The 19615-nt window shown below is 41.3% G+C and overlaps 1 protein-coding gene across 2 annotated transcripts in view; it reads right to left on the bottom strand.

Annotated features, from left to right (window-relative positions):
• Positions 1-954: 954 nt before the first annotated feature.
• Positions 955-19615, bottom strand: part of LOC144264053 (CD99 antigen-like) — a 41252-nt gene continuing 22591 nt past the window's right edge. The window contains exons 4-9 of one of the 2 annotated variants that reach the window (XM_077815341.1): positions 15117-15161; positions 14130-14183; positions 8795-8836; positions 6668-6778; positions 5572-5628; positions 955-3407 (exon numbers count right to left, since the gene is read on the bottom strand). In XM_077815341.1, the coding sequence (XP_077671467.1) occupies positions 3382-3407; positions 5572-5628; positions 6668-6778; positions 8795-8836; positions 14130-14183; positions 15117-15161 (335 nt within the window). In that variant the 3' untranslated portion in view covers positions 955-3381. The remainder of the gene's footprint in view (positions 3408-5571; positions 5629-6667; positions 6779-8794; positions 8837-14129; positions 14184-15116; positions 15162-19615) is intronic. The other variant, XM_077815350.1, reaches the window with a different exon arrangement.

The following is a 19615-nucleotide window of genomic DNA, read 5'->3' as shown; positions in this document are numbered from 1 at the left end:
TATAGAATGGCATCAGGGAGTTTTCAAGCTTTCAAGGGTTTATTTTTTTGCCTTTCCTCTCTGGCTGTCAATAGTGACACTGCATATTTGTGATACTACGGGAATGTCTCAATGTGCCACATTTCTTCCCTGTCCCATACTTCTAGTCTGTAAAGCCACAAACCGAACAAGCACAGAGCAGCGTGAGGGATGGAGCACAGTGCAAAATTTAAAATCTGCTTTAAGACAGTCACAGACTTTCCGTTCAAATAGTGCTATATGATGCAACTGAAATTGTGGTGGAATTAGTCTTCTCTGTGCTCGAATTTCACATATCAGTTTGCATCCTCCAAAGCTGAGGTACTCAGTAAGTTTACTACTGTTATAACACTATTACTTGGAACCCCGCCCAGGTTGTTCTCACTCATGTGTTTCAATGAGCTCCTCACTTAGAGGCTGGGATGAAAAGCGGTAGAGGTATCATTCCAGTAATTACTGCTAGGAGGAGCTGCAATGGCATTAAGTTGGAGAATGTCTTCAACCTGGCAAGACGGATATAGTCCACTTGTCTTTGTTTGCCTAACTGGAAGCACAGAAACAATGTCATTCCATGGTGGATGTTTTAATAATTGCTCTGTAATATAAACAAACCTACAGAAATTTGAGTGCATATGAATCCGCCACAATCAAATCCTGCAGTCTGTTCTCCAATCTATTGCACACTAGACAATAAAAATAGGCAAGTACTTTTTTCCCCACGGTTTACTTAAAATTACACACATGTATTGTATGTTTAGATGTTTTCAAAATAAATCTAAACTCTTTAGGACAAAAAGGTAAAACTAACAAGTTTGTAGACTACTCCCCTCTCGCCTCCAACTTTTTTTCTAGACCATCCAAACACAGAAGTAGAGTTAACATTGTTTTCTGCTCAAAGAAATAAACTAGAGTCCATTTTAAGATACTTAACCAAAGTAACTTTACAAATGTTTATTAAAAAAAAGGCACAATGTTAATAGTCTGAGGTTTTAATGACTAATTCTTAAGAGGTTTGAGAAATTGAAAGAAGGATCCACAATCTTAATTGAAAGCTTGTTTAAAGAACCCCAAAACTGCTATTGGCATCTTTCAATGTACTTGACAATGATACATATGAAATACATTTGTTGGTGAAGGTAAGTAAGGCATTTCATTAGTTTAATGATTTACAGTCAAAGAATCTCACCTACAATATAGTAACTTTTCCATCAATAACACACTTTCATGTTTTAACATTTTCATCCAGGAAAAAATAGAGTAATGGGGAAAACTGGTTTACCAATGAGTTTCATAATTTAAAAAACAAACAAAAAAACCCCAAACATTTAAAGCTCTTTGTCATCAACTTCCTAAAATAACATGTACATGTTCTTTAAAATGAGTTCTCATTAGATGCATTAATATTTGAATGCACAGAGATTTGCAGGTTTTGGCAGGAAAAAAAGTCTGTGCAAGTCCAAATTATAACCTTCTGTAAAAAGATTAATTTGTTTACTGTATGAATTACTGTAATTCTCCAGATTCTCACCTATGCACTTACCAGATGCACTTCTAAGTAAAATTGTCTCAGTGTTTTGTAAAATTGCACAAAAACTGAACTTCTATTACAAACAAAATCTCCTCGGTACAGCTGGTCAAACTATTCATTGTAACCAATACTAGTTACAAATCTAAGCCCCAGTCCTTCAATGACAGCATGTAAGCAGACTGCTGTGCTTGTATGGAGCACCACTGACTTTACTGGGGCTCCATACAAGTCCAGCAGCCCCTGTGTGCTATTAGCTGCAGGACTGAGGCTGTTTTCTGCTGAATCGCGTGGAGAGTAATTTTTAGGAACTCAGTTTAGAGTAGGGTGACCAGATGTCCCGCTTTTAAAGGGACAGTCCCATTTTTGGGGACTTTTTCTTATATAGGCGCCTATTACCCCCCACCCCCGTCCCGTTTTTTCCACAGTTGCTATCTGGTCACCCTAGTGTAGAGTGCTCTTGATTATCCACATTGCAGAGTTACCACATAAGTTAGTTGTATTGTTTCTACTTTCCGACTGGATGACAAACCTTTCAAAAGCAAAACTGTAAATAATGACCTGTACAAGCTTTCAGGTGAGCAGTTATGGAAATGTCTGTCAGTCCCAACTTGCATACAAATTAATTCCTGGCAGCTGTTTGAATACTCACAAATACCAGAAAAACACTCCCAGCCAAATGAAGAGTAGCCACCCTAGGGTTCTGATTTGTAAGTCAGGCCTTTCCTTTTTTGATCAATTCAATTTTAGTTAATCGGTATGAAAAGCAACTTTGAGACTCTGAGGGATGCACTAAAGCACATTGGGGCTTTCTGGATCTGTACCAGACAGACATAATGAAGAAAAATGAAAAAAAAAATTTTTTTTTCCCCTTAGAGGACAGATACAAGTACCTCCTTCCTGCTAGCTGATCCAGGCAGCTGCACAGACAACACCATTGTCAAATACACACACACACACTCTTTTGGTCAAATATTTCAGATGACATGGCTACTTTTTTAACCTATGTAAATTTGCGTTCAGGTGCTCACAAAATGTAAAATTTACTAGAATTTTTTTTTTTTTTTAAACTTCACTTTCAAGTGAACTGTAAGGGTGTCTTCACTGGCACAATTACCCAATTTAGGGTAAGGATACGCAGCACACGGTAGCGAGCCTCCCAATCCTGGTCAACAGAGTTGGGCTCCTGGGACTTGGCGCTGCCCGAACTAAAAATAGCTGTGTGGGCGTCACAGCTTTGGTGGGAGCTCCAGCTTTGGAGCCCACCCACCTCTCTAAGCTCCAGAGCCAGAGCACTAGCCCGAGCTGCAACTTCAGAGCTCTGCCTCCACTGCTATTTTTAAGAGCACTAGCGTGAGTCTCGCTAGCCCAAGTCTGTCAAGCCAGGGTGGGAGGCTCCCTGAGGTGGGTGGTGTAGCCGTTCCCATACGACGCTACAATGTTAGAGCTGTTTCAGAGTCATGGTACCTTAACAGATCAACAGATTTTTTTTAAAGGGGTAAGAAAAGGGGGCTAGCCATAATAGTAGTCAGTTCAGATACACACCAGCGATGGTTCTTGCCACAAGAGCAGAGTTGAGAATTAAAAGGCACAAGTTGTTTCAGAACATCACTATTTTAAGGCCAACTGTCAGCGGGCAACACTGAGCTGCACAGGGCTAACCACAGAAAAACGCTCAGCTATTTGAAAACATCCCTCCCATCCTTTCTGAGGATATTTTTTTTTCCATGCAATTTTGAAACTCAAGCCCCTGCTGTTTACATTGTGTTTTTTCAGGCAGATATGCAGGTTTTCTATCCAGTTTTGCTGTTCTTTTCTTCACCTTGAGTTTCCCTGGATTATTTCTGCAGAAGAGTTTGCTGAACTGGGGGAAAAAAGAAACAAACAAATATACAAACAAAATAACCAAATCAAGCTTAGTACAATTCTCTATCAATATATGAGAATCCAACTTGTAGAACAGCGATTCTTTTAAAAGTGTGAACACTCTAATCTTAGTAAATAAATGGGCATTTGATATAGTGGGGTGGGCTGAGGCCTGATCTCTCTGTAAGCAGAATTCTGCTCGCAAAAAAAGTGGTGGCTGCATGTTTTTGCACCCAGGAGTAACTTGAAGACATAAATTTTAGTGACGTACATGGCTACCTAATTTACATCTGCAGTCAAGTATTCAGAAATACAACTTCTACGAACTTCCCCTGCAATTCACTGTGGATGCAAAACAAAAGGGGTACTTTTGCAGGCACAAATTGTGTCTACAAGGGTGATTTTGGGTCATGGGAAGTTTAGCTTTATTTATGCAATATGCAGTTATAGTAAACTCAGACTGGAATGTAACATGCTTGCACAAGCATCTAGGAGAAAATGGTCAGATATCAATGTATACAAAGATTTTGGTTTTGTGCGGTTTATTAAACCTCTAAAAAAAAATCACTAATTTTATAATAATTGTGGCATACCACAACCAAGTCCAGGAATCCTAAACAAAGTTTAAACTTTTAACCTACTCTGTCTAACTTCATACATGAACTTGAATTTTGCAGAGGTCTTACAGTATTATATTTATCTAGATTACAATGGTAACCTAATCCAGGATCTTATAAAGGTATATTTCACTATGGCCAAAGGGATAGGATACAGGATTTTAAACTAAAATCTAATGAATATCTAGATATTTTAAATCTGCTTCTCTTTTGAGCTAATATAACCAGATTAATTTTAAAAGGACTAGAATTAATATCTGTATTTAAACTATTTGTCAGAATAACTCTAGTTTGAGGTGGATATCCAGAACTAGCTGCACTCTCACCTTCAGAAAACAGTTGGAGAGAAAGGTACCTGTTTTATAGTTTTATAAAAGAATTGATAAGGTATTACAGAAAAGTTTATGCAAGACATCTTGAACCAGCTAACAAGTCTGTGGGGACAAACTGACTGTATTGGAGTAATAAGGCAGGTAACTTTGCCCAGTTTTAAAAAGCAGAAAAGGCCTAGTTCTGGTTTTAAACTAAGCACATAGGAGGACATGTATAATTACTCATAACCTACACTCTTGTGAGAGGCTCAACTTCATTTTCTTTTTAAATATATGGTACATGCAGAATCCTCTCCAAAACTTCAATGCCTTGCTGAGTACTCCCACTCATCCCTTCATTAGCCAGTCAGAAGGGGTGAAACTGACAGAAGCCAAGTTTGTTTTCTGGCTATACCACTTCAACAATTCCCTAATCCAAATTTATCTAGGGCTTCCTGGAGCCAGGTTTCCTACTCTGGCAATACCTCATCAATTTCCCTAGCCAATCATTTTAAACAGCCATGTCTGCATTGCACTACAGAGTTGGAGCTCACTGAAAAAACTCTTAGCAGACATGATCAGACAAAAAAAACAAAACAAAAAACTAAGTTTGCTGTTTTATGCTTCTCTTTTATAAAAGATTCTTTGTGGTGCACAACAGTATGCTAGTCAGTTTAACTTTCCCTGCCTCCAGCTTGCTTTTATGTAATTGCATCTTTGTTCAAATACCGTTACCCTTTTATTAATGCCAACTCCGGCACAGCTTTATTGGTCTCGTGTCAGACAGCACAGCTACGGCTACAGTCAGACTCCCAACACATTCCACTAAAAAACATGCCAGCCAGCCATCATTCCATATCATTTTTCAAATAATTGATTTAAAGTAGCAGCTTTGCGTTTTTTCAGTTCACAATTCTGATTACAATACCCATTTACATTCCCACTACTTCCTTACACATTTTAATATTTCAGGTATTTCATCCAACCACCATAAAGAAAAAATGCAAAGGGTTATTAATTTGCTTTAGTTCTATGTTTTTACCATCTAATATAAATGAAACTCAATTTGAAACTTGTTTCAGTCCAGAATTCATTTCTCTTGCAGTTATAAACACTTGACTACAAGAATGTATAGTGCAAGTGATAAGTCTCTTTATGAGATTAATTTCTGTGACTCAAGTCCACACAGATTCCTGCCAAAAATTCTGTTCCTCCCTCCAGATCCTTTTCTTACCAGGTGGCTCTGCATGTGCTCCTTGCTGATTTTCCATATTAACATTCTCTTGATCTGCTGAGATACAAACAAACATTGTAAGACATCAGGCATTTGTGTTACCTGCATTTCCCTAAGACCGGAAATGGCAGAGACAAGAGCAAATGTGAGAGAGGCTGGGGATGCTCTGTAGCAAAGCAACTTAAAAAGGTAAGGCCTGCGAAACCACTGATGGATGGGTATAGCCTCCTTACACTGACTAGGTGGCCAAGTGATCATCCTCCGGAGAGGCTTCTCCAGAGGGTGGCCACTGAAAGCTTAGGGTGCATAATTCAGAGCTCCTACAAGAGCCTAGACAACTAAAAGAAAGAAGAGTGCCACCAAGACCAAATGAAGCATTAAGTTGCACCCAGTAACCGTGTTATTGCCCTTGCAAGTTATTTGGGGGAAAATTTTGTGTTGTGTGACTTTTCATGTCATATCCTGGCCTTCATATCCTTGGTTTAGGAAGACAGTTGGGGAGGAGAGAGGGATAGAAACCAATGGTGGGAAGATGAACATCTCAAAAAGGAATAAACTCTCCTGTGCTGTTATTAGAAGCCTAGTGTGTGGGAAACAGCTGTGTACTTAGTCTTCATAATTCCCAAAGTGTGGGTTACTAGTGACATTACAGAGCCAAGATAATGACTCTTTTGTTAAAGTTGAAAGGCAGTTTCCACTGTAAACATTCTGCTCCCCATTTCTTCTAATTTTCTATTTTTCCTCTCAAAAGTGTTGCTTAAACTCTCTCATGCTCACTCTTTGGCGAGTAGAGAATTTTTGGAAACATTTTGAGATTCCTCAGTCCAGCTTTTTCTGAGCTATGGGATCTTGGGGGGCGGGGGGGAAAGACGGACACCTCCTACTTTAAAAAAAAGAACCTTTTTTTTTTTGCCAAAACATTTCAAACTTCTTAGTTTTAAGACTCACTTAAAATATATTATTCCTTCATGATGACTGCTAATGCATTGGGCCATTAAGACTGGCTGATATGTTTTATATTGATTACTAAATTCCCTATCTTTCTAATTAAGAGCTACAACAGATCACAAAGGAGAAAAACTAGTTAAAATCTTACCGCTTGCTTTGAAACAGAGTTTCTTCTTCTGGTAAGCAATGAAGCTAGATACTGCTCCAACAACGGCTACAACCACAGCACTTATAATTCCAGGTATCACTCCTTGAGAGGCTATAAACAAGACATTTTTTTTCTAGATATAAATGAGGACAGACTTGGCTTCTTTCTCAAAAGATATACAAACTCTGAATGTTTCCAAAACAGCACTAACATTTCAAGTAATCTTAGACATTGATTCTGCCTTCTTTTCACGGATTTTGAAGAGTCAAGCATAGATTTAGAAGAGTTAATTTTTCAGTAGTTCATGTTAAGCAGCATGAGTGCATTCCATTATGGCGCTAGACATGGTATGAAGTACACTCATGCAAAAACGAGTGAGCACTCTGAAGTCTGGATCTAAACCTTGTGAAATGCTGTGTGCAAGGTTCACATTTTCTACTCTAACGGTATGTCTACACGACGAAATTAGGTCGAATTTATAGAAGTCAGTTTTTTAGAAATCGGTTTTATATATTCGAGTGTGTGTGGTCCCCACAGAAAATGCTCTAAGTGCATTAACTCGGCGGAGTGCTTCCACAGTACCGAGGCAAGCGTCGACTTCCAGAGTGTTGCACTGTGGGTAGCTATCCCACAGTTCCCGCAGTCTCTGCTGCCCATTGGAATTCTGGGTTGAGATCCCAATGCCTGATAGGGCTAAAACATTGTCGCGGGTGGTTCTAGGTACATGTCATCAGGCCCCCCTTCCCTCCCTCCCTCCCTCCGTGAAAGAAAGGGCAGACAATCGTTTTGCGCCTTTTTTCCTGGGTTACCCGTGCAGACGCCATACCACAGCAAGCATGGAGCCCGCTCAGCTCACCATCACCGTATGTCTCCTGGGTGCTGGCAGACGTGGTACTGCATTGCTACACAGCAGCAGCAACCCATTGCCTTATGGCAGCAGACGGTACAGTAGGACTGGTAGCCGTCATAGTCATGTCTGAGGTGCTCCTGGTCGCCTCTTTGAGGTCGATCAGGAGCGCCTGGGCAGACATGGGCGCAGAGACTAAATTTGGAGTGACCTGACCACGTCATTCTCTTTAGTCCTGCAGTCAGTCCTATTGAACCATCTTATCGTGAGCAGGCAGGCGATACGGATTGCTAGCAGTCCTCTTGTACCATCTTCTGCCGAGCAGCCATGAGATGTGGATAGCATGCAGTCCTTCTGCACCGTCTGCTACCAGCCAAAGATGTGAAAGATAGATGGAATGTACCAAAACAAGAAGTAGACCAGATTTGTTTTGTACTCATTTGCAACCCACCTCCCCCCCGTCTAGGGGACTCATTCCTTTAGGTCACACTGCAGTCACTCACAGAGAAGGTGCAGTGAGGTAAATCTAGCCATGTATCAATCAGAGGCCAGACCAACCTGCTTGTTCCAATAAAAACAATTACTTAGGTGCACCATTTCTTATTGGAACCCTCCGGTGAAGTCCTGCCTGAAAATACTCCTTGATGTAAAGTCACCCCCTTTGTTGATTTTAACTCCCTGTAAGCCAACCCTGTAAGCCATGTCGTCAGTTGTCCCTCCCTGCGTCAGGGCAATGGCAGACAATCGTGCATCTGAGTTGAGAGTGCTGTCCAGAGCAGTCACAATGGAGCACTCTGGGATAGCTTCCGGAGGCCAATACCGTCAAATTGTGTCCACAGTACCCCAAATTCGACCCGGCAAGGCCGATTTAAGCACTAATCCACTTGTCAGGGTGGAGTAAGGAAATCGATTTTAAGAGCCCTTTAAGTCGAAATAAAGGGCTTCATCGTGTGGACGGGTGCAGGTTTACATCGATTTAACGCTGCTAAATTCGACCTAAAGTCCTAGTGCAGACCAGGGCTAAGAACTCAGTATTTGACCCATCAGAAGTGAAGTATTTAAAAAAAAAAAAAAAAAAGGTGGTAGGAACAAAGCTGTTGGAAGTTAAAATACTAGAGATTTTGTATAATATTTTGAAGCTGAAAAGCACCGCCAGTGCTTATTCAGCACTATTAAAATTCTAAACCTGCAGGCAATAAAAGGAATGCTTAATGTTAGATGTTTAACTTTTTAAAGATGATGTACAGATACAATAGATATACGAAAATCCATGCACTTACCCTCCGCCTCTCCTCCACTCTTGGGATTGGTATCACCTTCACCTGTAAGATAACAAATAATTTCATTGCTAGAAGAATCTTTTTAGAGAACAGCCTTATCACAGTGAGAATGCGCGCTCTATGTCAATGCATCATGCAAAATGACCCACTATCTCCGGATGCTACATTAACAAAGTCAATACAATAGAAACAGACTTCAACTAATAAAGAAATTACACAAAATATGTTAAAAGACTATTCAGGTTGCAAAGTCAAGCACTCAAAAGTAGGAAATGCCAGACCTAGGGTTGCCTGTGCAAACTTAATTCAACCTCCTTGGGTGTATTTATTGTGATACTCTCGTTAATTGCGTAATCACAGACCATTTTATTCTACAGGACCCTGCATCAAATGCATAGGATGAATGGTTCCCAGGGAATGAGTAGCTAATTCAATATTTTAATCTTATTCTCATGGTTCAATGTAGAGCCCCCAGGCCTAATTTACTGCACACCATTCAAACGCTTCTTTAAACACAAAGTTATTAGATTTCCTCATGGGGTTTTCTGTGGTGCTTATCACCAAATTATTTAAGTGTTTCACAAACATTAACTTAGTTTCACAACAGCTCTGTGTGGTAAGGCAGCATTAGCATCTCCCCTGTACTGATGGGAAACTGAGGCTCAGAGATTAAAACTAATTTTGAGTGCCAGAGTATTATATAGCACTTTCTGTGCTCAAAGCTCCACAGCTCCCACTGACTTCAGTTGCAGCTGTAAGTGCTCAGCACCTCTTCAAATCAGGCCCCAGGGTCTCAAGCTGGGAACCTAGAAAACTAATACAATTAGCGGCCACCTGTGAAAAGTTTGGTTTAACTCTGTGGCAGAGGCAGCAAGAGAATCCAGTTCTCCTTTGCAGCATTCAACTGCCTTAACCATCGGAGACGAGACTTTCCTTTCCATTCTTACAGTCCCCTGCCTCATTCACTACACCCCTTCCAACTTCTGTAACAAGTGAGGCAGGGGTGCGACAAGTAACAGCCCTATTCATTAGGAACTCTGATTCATTCCCAGAGCGCCACCCGTCCTCTGCACTGAATGATGCAGATATCCTATGTGACCGTGCAATTGAAGTCTACCACAGTGCACAGGCAACTTTAGTTCTGGTATTTCTGAACTTCTGAATGGTTGACTTTGCAACCTTAATATTCTTTTAACATGGTTGTGTGTATAATTTCCAAAGCATTTGAAAAGCAAGCTGACATGTGAATTCCATCAGGTGACACCACAGAGGCTGGAACCTTTAAATCCACCACACAGACCTCTACCATTTGAGCTAATGGAGTAACTGATAGCAGTAGTAAGTTGTCATCCTCTCTCTGGACGAATCATCAGATGGTGAGGAGACACTCTTTGCCAGTGCGTTTCACAGATATCTTCTGTAAGCAGAGAATGCTGACACTGAGGAATCTCAGGTGCTGCAGGTGCGTGCTCTAGTGGGCACAGACCCTTCTGCCCCACCCTCTCTAACCTGTCCCTTCTCCACACCTGACTTCTCCTCCTACCCTTAAGTTCCTAGTCTCCATAGCTTGTTGTCCCAATCTATTTTTCCCCCACCCCAACTCCAGCTCTTGTCCCCTCTATTCAAGTCAGGTGGCTTCCTCATCCTTGCTGCTTGGTGCCAGCACAGAGAGGATAGGAGAGAGTCTCCATGTGCCAGGTATCAGAACTGAGAACCACAGCAGCATGCAGCAGTTGGGAGCAGTAATCACAGGGAAAGTCCTGCTCACCCACTGAAGACCTTGGCTGCTGCATGTTCTCTGCAGATGAGATTCTCAAGAAAATTTAACTGCAAACTAAAGTCTCTACTGAGCATGTGCAAACAGATTTTTCAAAGGCTAATATCTTGGCCAAATACCAGTGGGTTTTTCCCCCACGGGAAAAGCAAGATGCACGTTCCTGGCACCAGTGCTATACCTATGCCAAATTTCAAGTCTCTGTCCCAAAGCAAGGCACTAGAGCTTCTCAACAATGGCTGGGGAATTTTTTTCCAAAAGCACTTAAGTCCTATTTTCAGAAGGGACTTAGGCTTTTAGTAACCTAAATCTCATTGAAAGTCAATAGCACATAAGCTCCTAAGTCACTAGACATGGTGCTGAGGTGCATTTGGAAATTTTCCCCACTGTGAATGCTGAAACAAGTACCACTTTCACATCATTGTAGTTTTAAACCTATTGTTTAGAGTTCCTGAATCAATTCCACCTCCTTGGATCATCAATTTTTCTGAATGAACAAAGTACATAATGGTTAAATTGGAAGATAACAATTTCCATGCCTCAAACAGACCAGGACAAAAATCTAGCATTCCTAACTCATTTTAATCAGTTTGTGACACACAAGTGTTAGGATATAGATATTCAGGCCTGTCTGTAAAGGCCTATACTCTAAGAATTTAGGTGTATTCTTATCACTTGGCTAGTGATAGAGGTATAAAAGAAAGAATCAAAACCACTGTCTGCCAGTGTAAGGGCCTTCTCTTACTGTGACAGTTTGTGGCCCTGTGCTTAGGCTCAGGCCTTTGGCTAAGCAGCAGAGGCAGCCATAAGCTGGGAAGCGACCGGTCACATCCTCACATTCCAAACTAGTCACATTGAAATAAGGTGCTATTGGGCTGTTAGGATACAATCCTGTCCTGATAATGCCTATCGCCTCCAGAGAAAGGGAAGTGCCTAGAAAATGTAAAAGGAAACTTAGTTTGATAGCATCCTGTCTGGCAAGAACTCACTTATCAATAGCTGGGATGTGAAATCCTCACTTCTGTATTGTCTTGTCATTATAGTTCCCACTTTGCTGTTGTTTGTCTGTATAATCTCTGTCTGGTTCTGTGATTGTTCCTGTCTGCTGTATAATTAATTTTGCTGGGTGTAAACTAATTGAGGTGGTGGGATATAATTGGTTACATAATCATGTTACAATATGTTAGGATTGGTTAGTTAAATTTCAGGAAAATGATTGGTTAAGGTATAGCTAAGCAGAACTCAAGTTTTACTATATAATCTGTAGTCAATGAGGAAGTGACTGGGTGTGGGTGGGGGTGGGCATGTGGGTGTGTGAGATGGGAACAGGGAATGGGGGTAAGAAAATTGGAATCATGTTTTGCTAAAGGGGGAAATGAGAATGGGAGTAAGGAAGTTGGAATCAAAAGAATTGGCACAAGAAATTGCAAGCCCATTAGCAAGAATTTTTAATGAATCTGTAAACTCAGGGGTTGTACCGTATGATTGGAGGATTGCTAACATAGTTCCTATTTTTAAGAAAGGGAAAAAAAGTGATCCAAGTAATTATAGGCCTGTTAGTTTGACATCTGTAGTATGCAAGGTCTTGGAAAAAATTTTGAAGGAGAAGGTAGTTAAGGACATTGAAGTCAATGGTAAATGGGACAAAATACAACATGGTTTTACAAAAGGTAGATCGTGCCAAACCAACCTGATCTCCTTCTTTGAGAAAGTAACAGATTTTTTAGATAAAGGAAACGCAGTGGATCTAATTTACTTAGATTTTAGTAAGGCGTTTGATACGGTGCCACATGGGGAATTATTAGTTAAATTGGATAAGATGGGCATCAATAGGAATATTGAAAGGTGGATAGGGAATTGGTTAAAGGGGAGAATACAACGGGTCCTACTGAAAGGTGAACTGTCAAGTTGGAGGGAGGTTACCAGTGGAGTTCCTCAGGGATCGGTTTTGGGACCAATCTTATTTAATCTTTTTATTACTGACCTGGGCTCAAAAAGTGGGAGTGTGCTAATAAAGTTTGCAGATGATACAAAGCTGGGAGGTATTGCTAATTTAGAGAAGGACAGGGATACCCTACAGGAGGATCTGGATGACCTTGTAAACTGGAGTAATAGGAATAGGATGAAATTTAATAGTGAGAAGTGTAAGGTCATGCATTTAGGGATTAATAACAAGAATTTTAGTTATAAGCTAGGGACGCATCAACTAGAAGTAACGGAGGAGGAAAAGGACCTTGGAGTATTGGTTGATCATAGGATGACTATGAGCTGTCAATGTGATATGGCTGTGAAAAAAGCTAATGTCGTCTTGGGATGCATCAGGAGAGGTATTTCCAGTAGGGATAAGGAGGTTTTAGTACCATTATATAAGGCACTGGTGAGACCTCACCTGGAGTACTGTGTGCAGTTCTGGTCTCCCATGTTTAAGAAGGATGAATTCAAACTGGAACAGGTACAGAGAAGGGCTACTAGGATGATCCGAGGAATGGAAAACTTGTCTTATGAAAGGAGACTCAGGGAGCTTGGCTTGTTTAGCCTAACTAAAAGAAGGCTGAGGGGAGATATGATTGCTCTCTATAAATATATCAGAGGGATAAATACCAGAGAGGGAGAGGAATTATTTAAACTCAGTACCAATGTGGACACAAGAACAAATGGATATAAACTGGCCACTAGGAAATTTAGATTAGAAATTAGACGAAGGTTTCTAACCATCAGAGGAGTGAAGTTTTGGAATAGCCTTCCGAGGGAAGTAGTGGGGGCAAAAGATCTATCTTGCTTTAAGATTAAACTCGATAAGTTTATGGAGGAGATGGTATGATGGGATAACATGGTTTTGGTAATTAAATATTCATGGTAAATAGGCCCAATGGCCTGTGATGGGTTTTAGATGGGGTAAGATCCAAGTTACCTGGGAAAGAATTTTCTGTAGTATCTGGCTGATGAATCTTGCCCATATGCTCAGGGTTTAGCTGATCGCCATATTTGGGGTCGGGAAGGAATTTTCCTCCAGGGCAGATTGGAAGAGGCCCTGGAGGTTTTTCGCCTTCCTCTGTAGCATGGGGCACGGGTCACTTGCTGGAGGTTTCTCTGCTCCTTGAGGTCTTTAAACTACAATTTGAGGACTTCAATAGCACAGATATAGGTGTGAGGTTTTTTTTGTAGGAGTGGTGGGTGAAATTCTGTGGCCTGCGTTGTGCAGGAGGTCAGACTAGATGATCATAATGGTCCCTTCTGACCTAAATATCTATGAATCTATGAATCTATGAATCATGTTTGGCTAAGGGTAGGAATGGGAACAGGGACACAGGTGTAAGGCTCTGTGGTGTCAGAGCTGGGAAGGAGGATACTAAGGAAGGAAACTGGAATCATGCTTGCTGGAAGTTCACCCCAATAAACATCGAATTGTTTGCACCTTTGGACTTCGGGTATTGTTGCTCTCTGTTCATGCGAGAAGGGCCAGGGAAGTAAGTGGGTGAAGGAATAAGCCCCTAACAACAAGTCTAAGGCAAAAACTAGATAGCAGTGGGTTTCACTGTGAAGTGCTGGACATTATCTTACCCCTTTTTTCTGGTGGAAGTTTACCATCAAGTAAGTCCTCATCCTTAAAGTTCCCTGTAAGAGTAAATAAAATGGTTATCCTTCCTTTTTAAAGGTGTTTATACCTGATCTTGACTCTTCCTTTAAACTACTAGGACATGTTCATCCTTGATCTCTTAACCCCTTTTTAGCTTCTATAAGCTGATAGGAAACTTGAGCCATCTGAAAAATAACTATTGGGAACACGTGTGTCATGCATTTATCCGTGACGTACTGAAAACTATGTTTTACTTCATATATGAGAAAGTCCAAGGTTTAAGGTAGACTCTCAAGAACAAATTTAGTGCAATGCCCCAACTACTCTCCTCCACTAGTGTCTCTCTCACTCACAAAAGGTATGTTAAAAATTCAGCTAGATTGTCAGAATTTCAAAATCACACATAAACTCTTAACTTTTTTTGTGATTTCCATAGAGCATATTCTATATGCTACAGGTTAACACAAAACAGTTTCAAAATGTGCATGTGAGATACTAAACACAACCTTTCAACCAATTAGCAAGTTTGGTCAGAATAGCACTGGAACGTTGCAGTTCCCATTGACTTGAATGAGATCTGTAGGAACGCAGCTTGTCAAGGTGGGGAGACGATAAATCAGAGCACTTATTTAGGTGCCTTGCTCTAGGCACTCAAATGCAAATATTGACCCACGCTCACCTTTTCTCTTTTTTAAAAATGAGAGCAAAGGAAACTGACTCTCCTGTTCTATTACTGTCACTTTAAGGCTGTTGCATGATTTGTTTGCAAAATCAAGCATTTTCTCTTCGTTCTCAACTGCTCTTTCATCATGTCTAAGTTCATCAAGTTCATTATTTGCATAGTCAGAAGTAAATGCCTTGATGTACCAAATCATTTAAATATGAATGGTTCATTTAAAAAGAAAAGTCAATAGAATGGTCCGAGTATGATGGCTGACAAATGCTATTTAAAACATTTACAAAATTCTTACCACCAGTATTGTCCTTGCTTCCGGGCTGAGCGTTTGGGTGGCCATCTGTTGACAAATATTGTTGGGGTGGGGGGAGTTAAAATTGCAGATGAGTAAAAGTGCAGAAACAAGCTGAATAACCTAATCTTATAAGATTATCCCTACTTTTCCCATGTTTCTCCGTCTTCCTCCCCTCTCCCCCACAAAACCCCTCCATGACTTATGCTTACTAATATTATGGCAGCTGATTTCATCCACTGTGTTCAAGATCGTAAATAAGAAATCTCTTGAGAACCCTTACATTTCCAGCTATCATACCTCATTATCGATTTTTGTGTCTGCAGTTTTGTGTCTGCTCCTGCTCCCACTGAAGGCAATAGGAAAATTCCCATTGAATAGAATGGGGAACAGGCATTTTTAAAATTAAGTAGCTAGCATCAAGTATGCATCAACTTTAAGACTATGGAACTGAATTTATTTCAGACTGGCAGCTTTGTAGATCTCAAAGTCTCAAAAAAAAATATCAATCCATGTGAAGAAGAAAATCAGTTCATTTTGAGTTCATTCTAGTTATGAACATTTAAAATTAGCAAGACCAAGACAGCCTCATCTCCTCATTTTAATTTATATATACATACATACACACACACACAGAGCTATAAATGCATATGGAAGCATGTACTTTGCATACAACATATACACACAGTTGATTCTACAAACATGAGTTAACTAATAAAGGCCACCAGTTCATCTGTTCTGACTGGCAATTCTATAAAAATGAAGACACTTTTTCCCCCCATTTACAAAGAAACAGTAAAAGAAAAAAGGAAATAAATAAATATGGTGATTTACTTTGCCACTCCAATGCACTAAAAGTCATGAAATTTGAACAGTGAGGTTGAGCATTTTGATATAATCATAATTAAAGATTTAACTTCACAAGTGTATCCATGACGTATAACCTGAGAAACTTTTCACATGAAGAGCCTGAATCCTAACCAGCCAATAACTTTACAGATTGCAAAATTTGCATTTAATTGACCAACATCCTTCTAACAGAGGCATTAATGGCCTCCTATAACACCATGGCACTTCTATGACTAAATAAACTGAAGGAACAAACATTGTTATAGTTCTGGAATTGTGCCCATTGTTAGTTCCCACAGACTAGCTTCCCCCTTCCAAACAGTTGCCAGTAATGCTGAAGCACAGCAATGCTAGTGGGATACTGGCTTTTTCAGGTGTTGTTCAGCAATTTAAAGAGTTAACAGCCACTACCTGCCAAACTATGTTCCACTTCACTAGTGAGAGCGTGGCAAAGATATTGCAGTTTGCTAAAGTGACTTAGCTGAAAATACATTAAAGGCTTTGCAAAGAGATTATCCCAGAGGAAAGGGAAAGCCTTCCTTTCTGACAACAGACTCCCACTTCCTGGCATAAAGAGCACTCCCCCCCCCTTTCTAGGGAGTGATTAGAAAGGTAATATATTCAAATTACAACCATTTCTAGGAATGGTATATTAGTCAATTAGTGCTATCTACTGAAAATAAGGTGACGACACATCCCTAAAGCCAACTAATCAAAAGCCATTTGGAAAAAAACAAAAAACTCAAAGCCATTAATGCACTCAAACGAGGCCTCTAACTCAACAGCAGAAACTCATGGATCATCAATACCAAATTCTACTATATCAATTTCTGTGCATGGCACTGACCTCCCTTTAATCGAATCCCTCTTGCTATTCACTTCTTCCAGCAGTCCTACAAGCTCTAACTCACCTCAATATAATGCCATCACCACTCCTATATTAAAAAGCCATTACGTTGTTCCTTGGATATCTTTTAGACCTGATCTTGCAATGAGCTCTGCCCAGGCAGCCCCCAGAACCCACTGCAGAACACTCTAATTATGAAGGCTTTAGTATACAAAATATAAAGGTTAATATTCCATGGTTCTACTTACTAGGATTCCCTACTTACCTCTGAGGATCCCCCTTCCATTTAGCAAAATGGGATGAGCAGTGTGGTCACAGCCACAAGGTTTGCCTGCAACGCATGTACTAGGCTTTAACAACTCAATAATAAGTATTATTATTCTATTATATAGCATTTTTCATGAGTAGACCTCAAAGTGCTTTACAAAGGAGCAAGCTCTCACCTTCCCCATCTGTAGAATGGGGATAATGACACGGCTGTCCTTTGCAAGGCACTTTTGAGGTCTACTGACGACAAGTGATATAAAGGGCTAGGTATTTATTATGCGTTGTTATAGTTCAGGGATCAGCAACCTTTGGCACGCAGCCCGCCAGGGTAAGCCCCCTAGTGGGCCGGGCCGATTTGTTTACCTGCCGCATCCGCAGGTTCGGCCGATCGTGGCTCCCACTGGCCGCGGTTTGCCGTTCCGGGCCAATGGGGGCTGTGGGAAGCAGCAGCCAGCACACCCCTCAGCCTCTGCCGCTTCCCGCAGCTCCCATTGGCGTGGAGCAGCGAACTGTGGCCACTGGGAGCTGCGATCGGCCAAATCTGCGGACATAGCAGGTAAACAAACCAGCCCGGCCCGCCACAGGGCTTACCCTGATGGGCTGCGTGCCGAAGGTTGTCAATCCCTGTTATAGTCTAATTCATGGGTTGTGAGCAAGTCTTAGGGCTGTGATCATCCTGCTCGTCCCATTTTGCTAGCTAGTACAAAACCTCAATGAGGCTGCATGTGCATTTGTTTTTAAGCAACTGCTTTTAATGGAGTTTTTTTTAATTCACTGACAAATCTAAATTCTAAATGCATATTCTGAAGACTAATTATTATTTTCCTAATTATGGACTAGATCATGACTAACATCTGAGCAAGGGACAACAATATGTCGTTGCACTGCCCCCAAAGAAGCAAAAGAGGGAGATTGTGACTCAGTCTCAGTGTCCCTCCTGGTTTCTCCCTCGACTCCAGGGAGGCAGTAACTGCACTGTACTTGTTGCAGCATATATCCCCTGCACAGCTATGCCAACAAGCATGTTGAGAGGGGGAAGCCTATATTCTGCCCCTCTCACTCACCTGCATGAGGGAGAGAAGTAGCAGTTCTATGTAGCCTGCTTTCCCTACTATCTGTAATGCATGTAGCCAGCAAAAGGGTGTTAGGTGTCCTTATGCTCTTATTCCACCATGCTAGTTAAGCCACTATTTAACCCTTAGATATAGTAAAATACAATTTCAATGTGGTGGTTCAGCAGATGTCAGAGAAAAATGTGTTCCCTGGAGACTGAGGTACATATGACATCACCAAAAGATTTGCCAGCCAATATCTCAGTTTTGCCATGACACTGACTAAAGCCTAAAAGAGAGTCATTATTACAGTAACTCCTTGCTTAATGTGTAGTTATGTTCCTGAAAACTGCTACTTTAAGCAGAACGATGTTAAGCAAATCCAATTTCCCCATAAGAATTAATGTAAAAATGGGGGGTTGGGTTCCAGGGAAATTCCCCCCCCCCATATTTTTTTTGTATTATATATATATACACACACATACACATACACATACACACACACACATTTTAAACAAACATTTTAATATTGTCCAGAGCAATGATGATTGTGAAGCTTGGTTGAGGCGGTGAAGTCAGAGGGTGGGATGTTTCCCAGGGAATGCCTTACTGCTAAATGATGAACTAGCATTCAGCTGAGCCTCAAGGGTTAACACGTTGTTAATGTAGCCTCACACTCTACAAGGCAGCACGAATAGAGGGAGGAGACACAACAGACGCACGGCAGTGGCTGCAAACATTGCCTGTGGAAACTGAACGTGATAATGAACCCACGCTATCCCACTGGAGTGCATCACTCCCTCCACTTTCCAAAGTGCTGGGGGGTGCATGTGAGTGTGTGTGTGAGAGAGAGAGAGAGAGAGACACACACACACACGTGAGATGTGCATTGCCCCTTTAAGTATGCTGACCCCACTCTAAGAGCACTGCATTTTAAAGTAGATCAGCAAGTCGAGACAGCAGCTGCTGCCAGCAAGCTCCCTCTGTCCTGAGCCCTGTGGTACATGAGGTACAGGAGCGGTAGGATGGGTACACCCTGACATCAGCACCCCTCTTCCCCCGCCACCCCCTGCACGGCAAGCAGGAGGCTCCAGGAAGCAGCTAAAAGACAGAGGGCAGGAGCAGCACATGGCAGTGGGAGGGAGGGACAGCTGAACTGCCTGGCAATCGATAGCCTGCGAAATGGCTGCTGCACAGGGAACTTAGGGGAGTGGGGAGCTGATAGGGGGGCTGCCGGTCCACCCTGGTTCCAAGCCCCCACCAGCTAGCTCCAACGGGCTGCTCTTCGTGCAAGCAGTGGACAAAGCAGGCGGCTGCCAAACAACATTATGAGGGAGCACTGTGCAACTTTAAACGAGCATGTTTTCTAATAGATCAGCGACATAACGAAACAACGTTAACCGGGACGATGTTAAGTGAGGAGTTACTGTATTATTAAAGACAGCTTGGTTCTATTATTTGATCCTCCACTTGTCCCCAAAGAGGCC

The sequence above is a fragment of the Eretmochelys imbricata genome, chromosome 1, assembly GCF_965152235.1.
Source record: "Eretmochelys imbricata isolate rEreImb1 chromosome 1, rEreImb1.hap1, whole genome shotgun sequence".
Lineage (NCBI taxonomy): Eukaryota > Metazoa > Chordata > Testudines > Cheloniidae > Eretmochelys > Eretmochelys imbricata.
The sequence above is the reverse complement of the archived record's forward strand: the minus strand, read 5'-3'. Positions and strand labels throughout refer to the sequence as shown.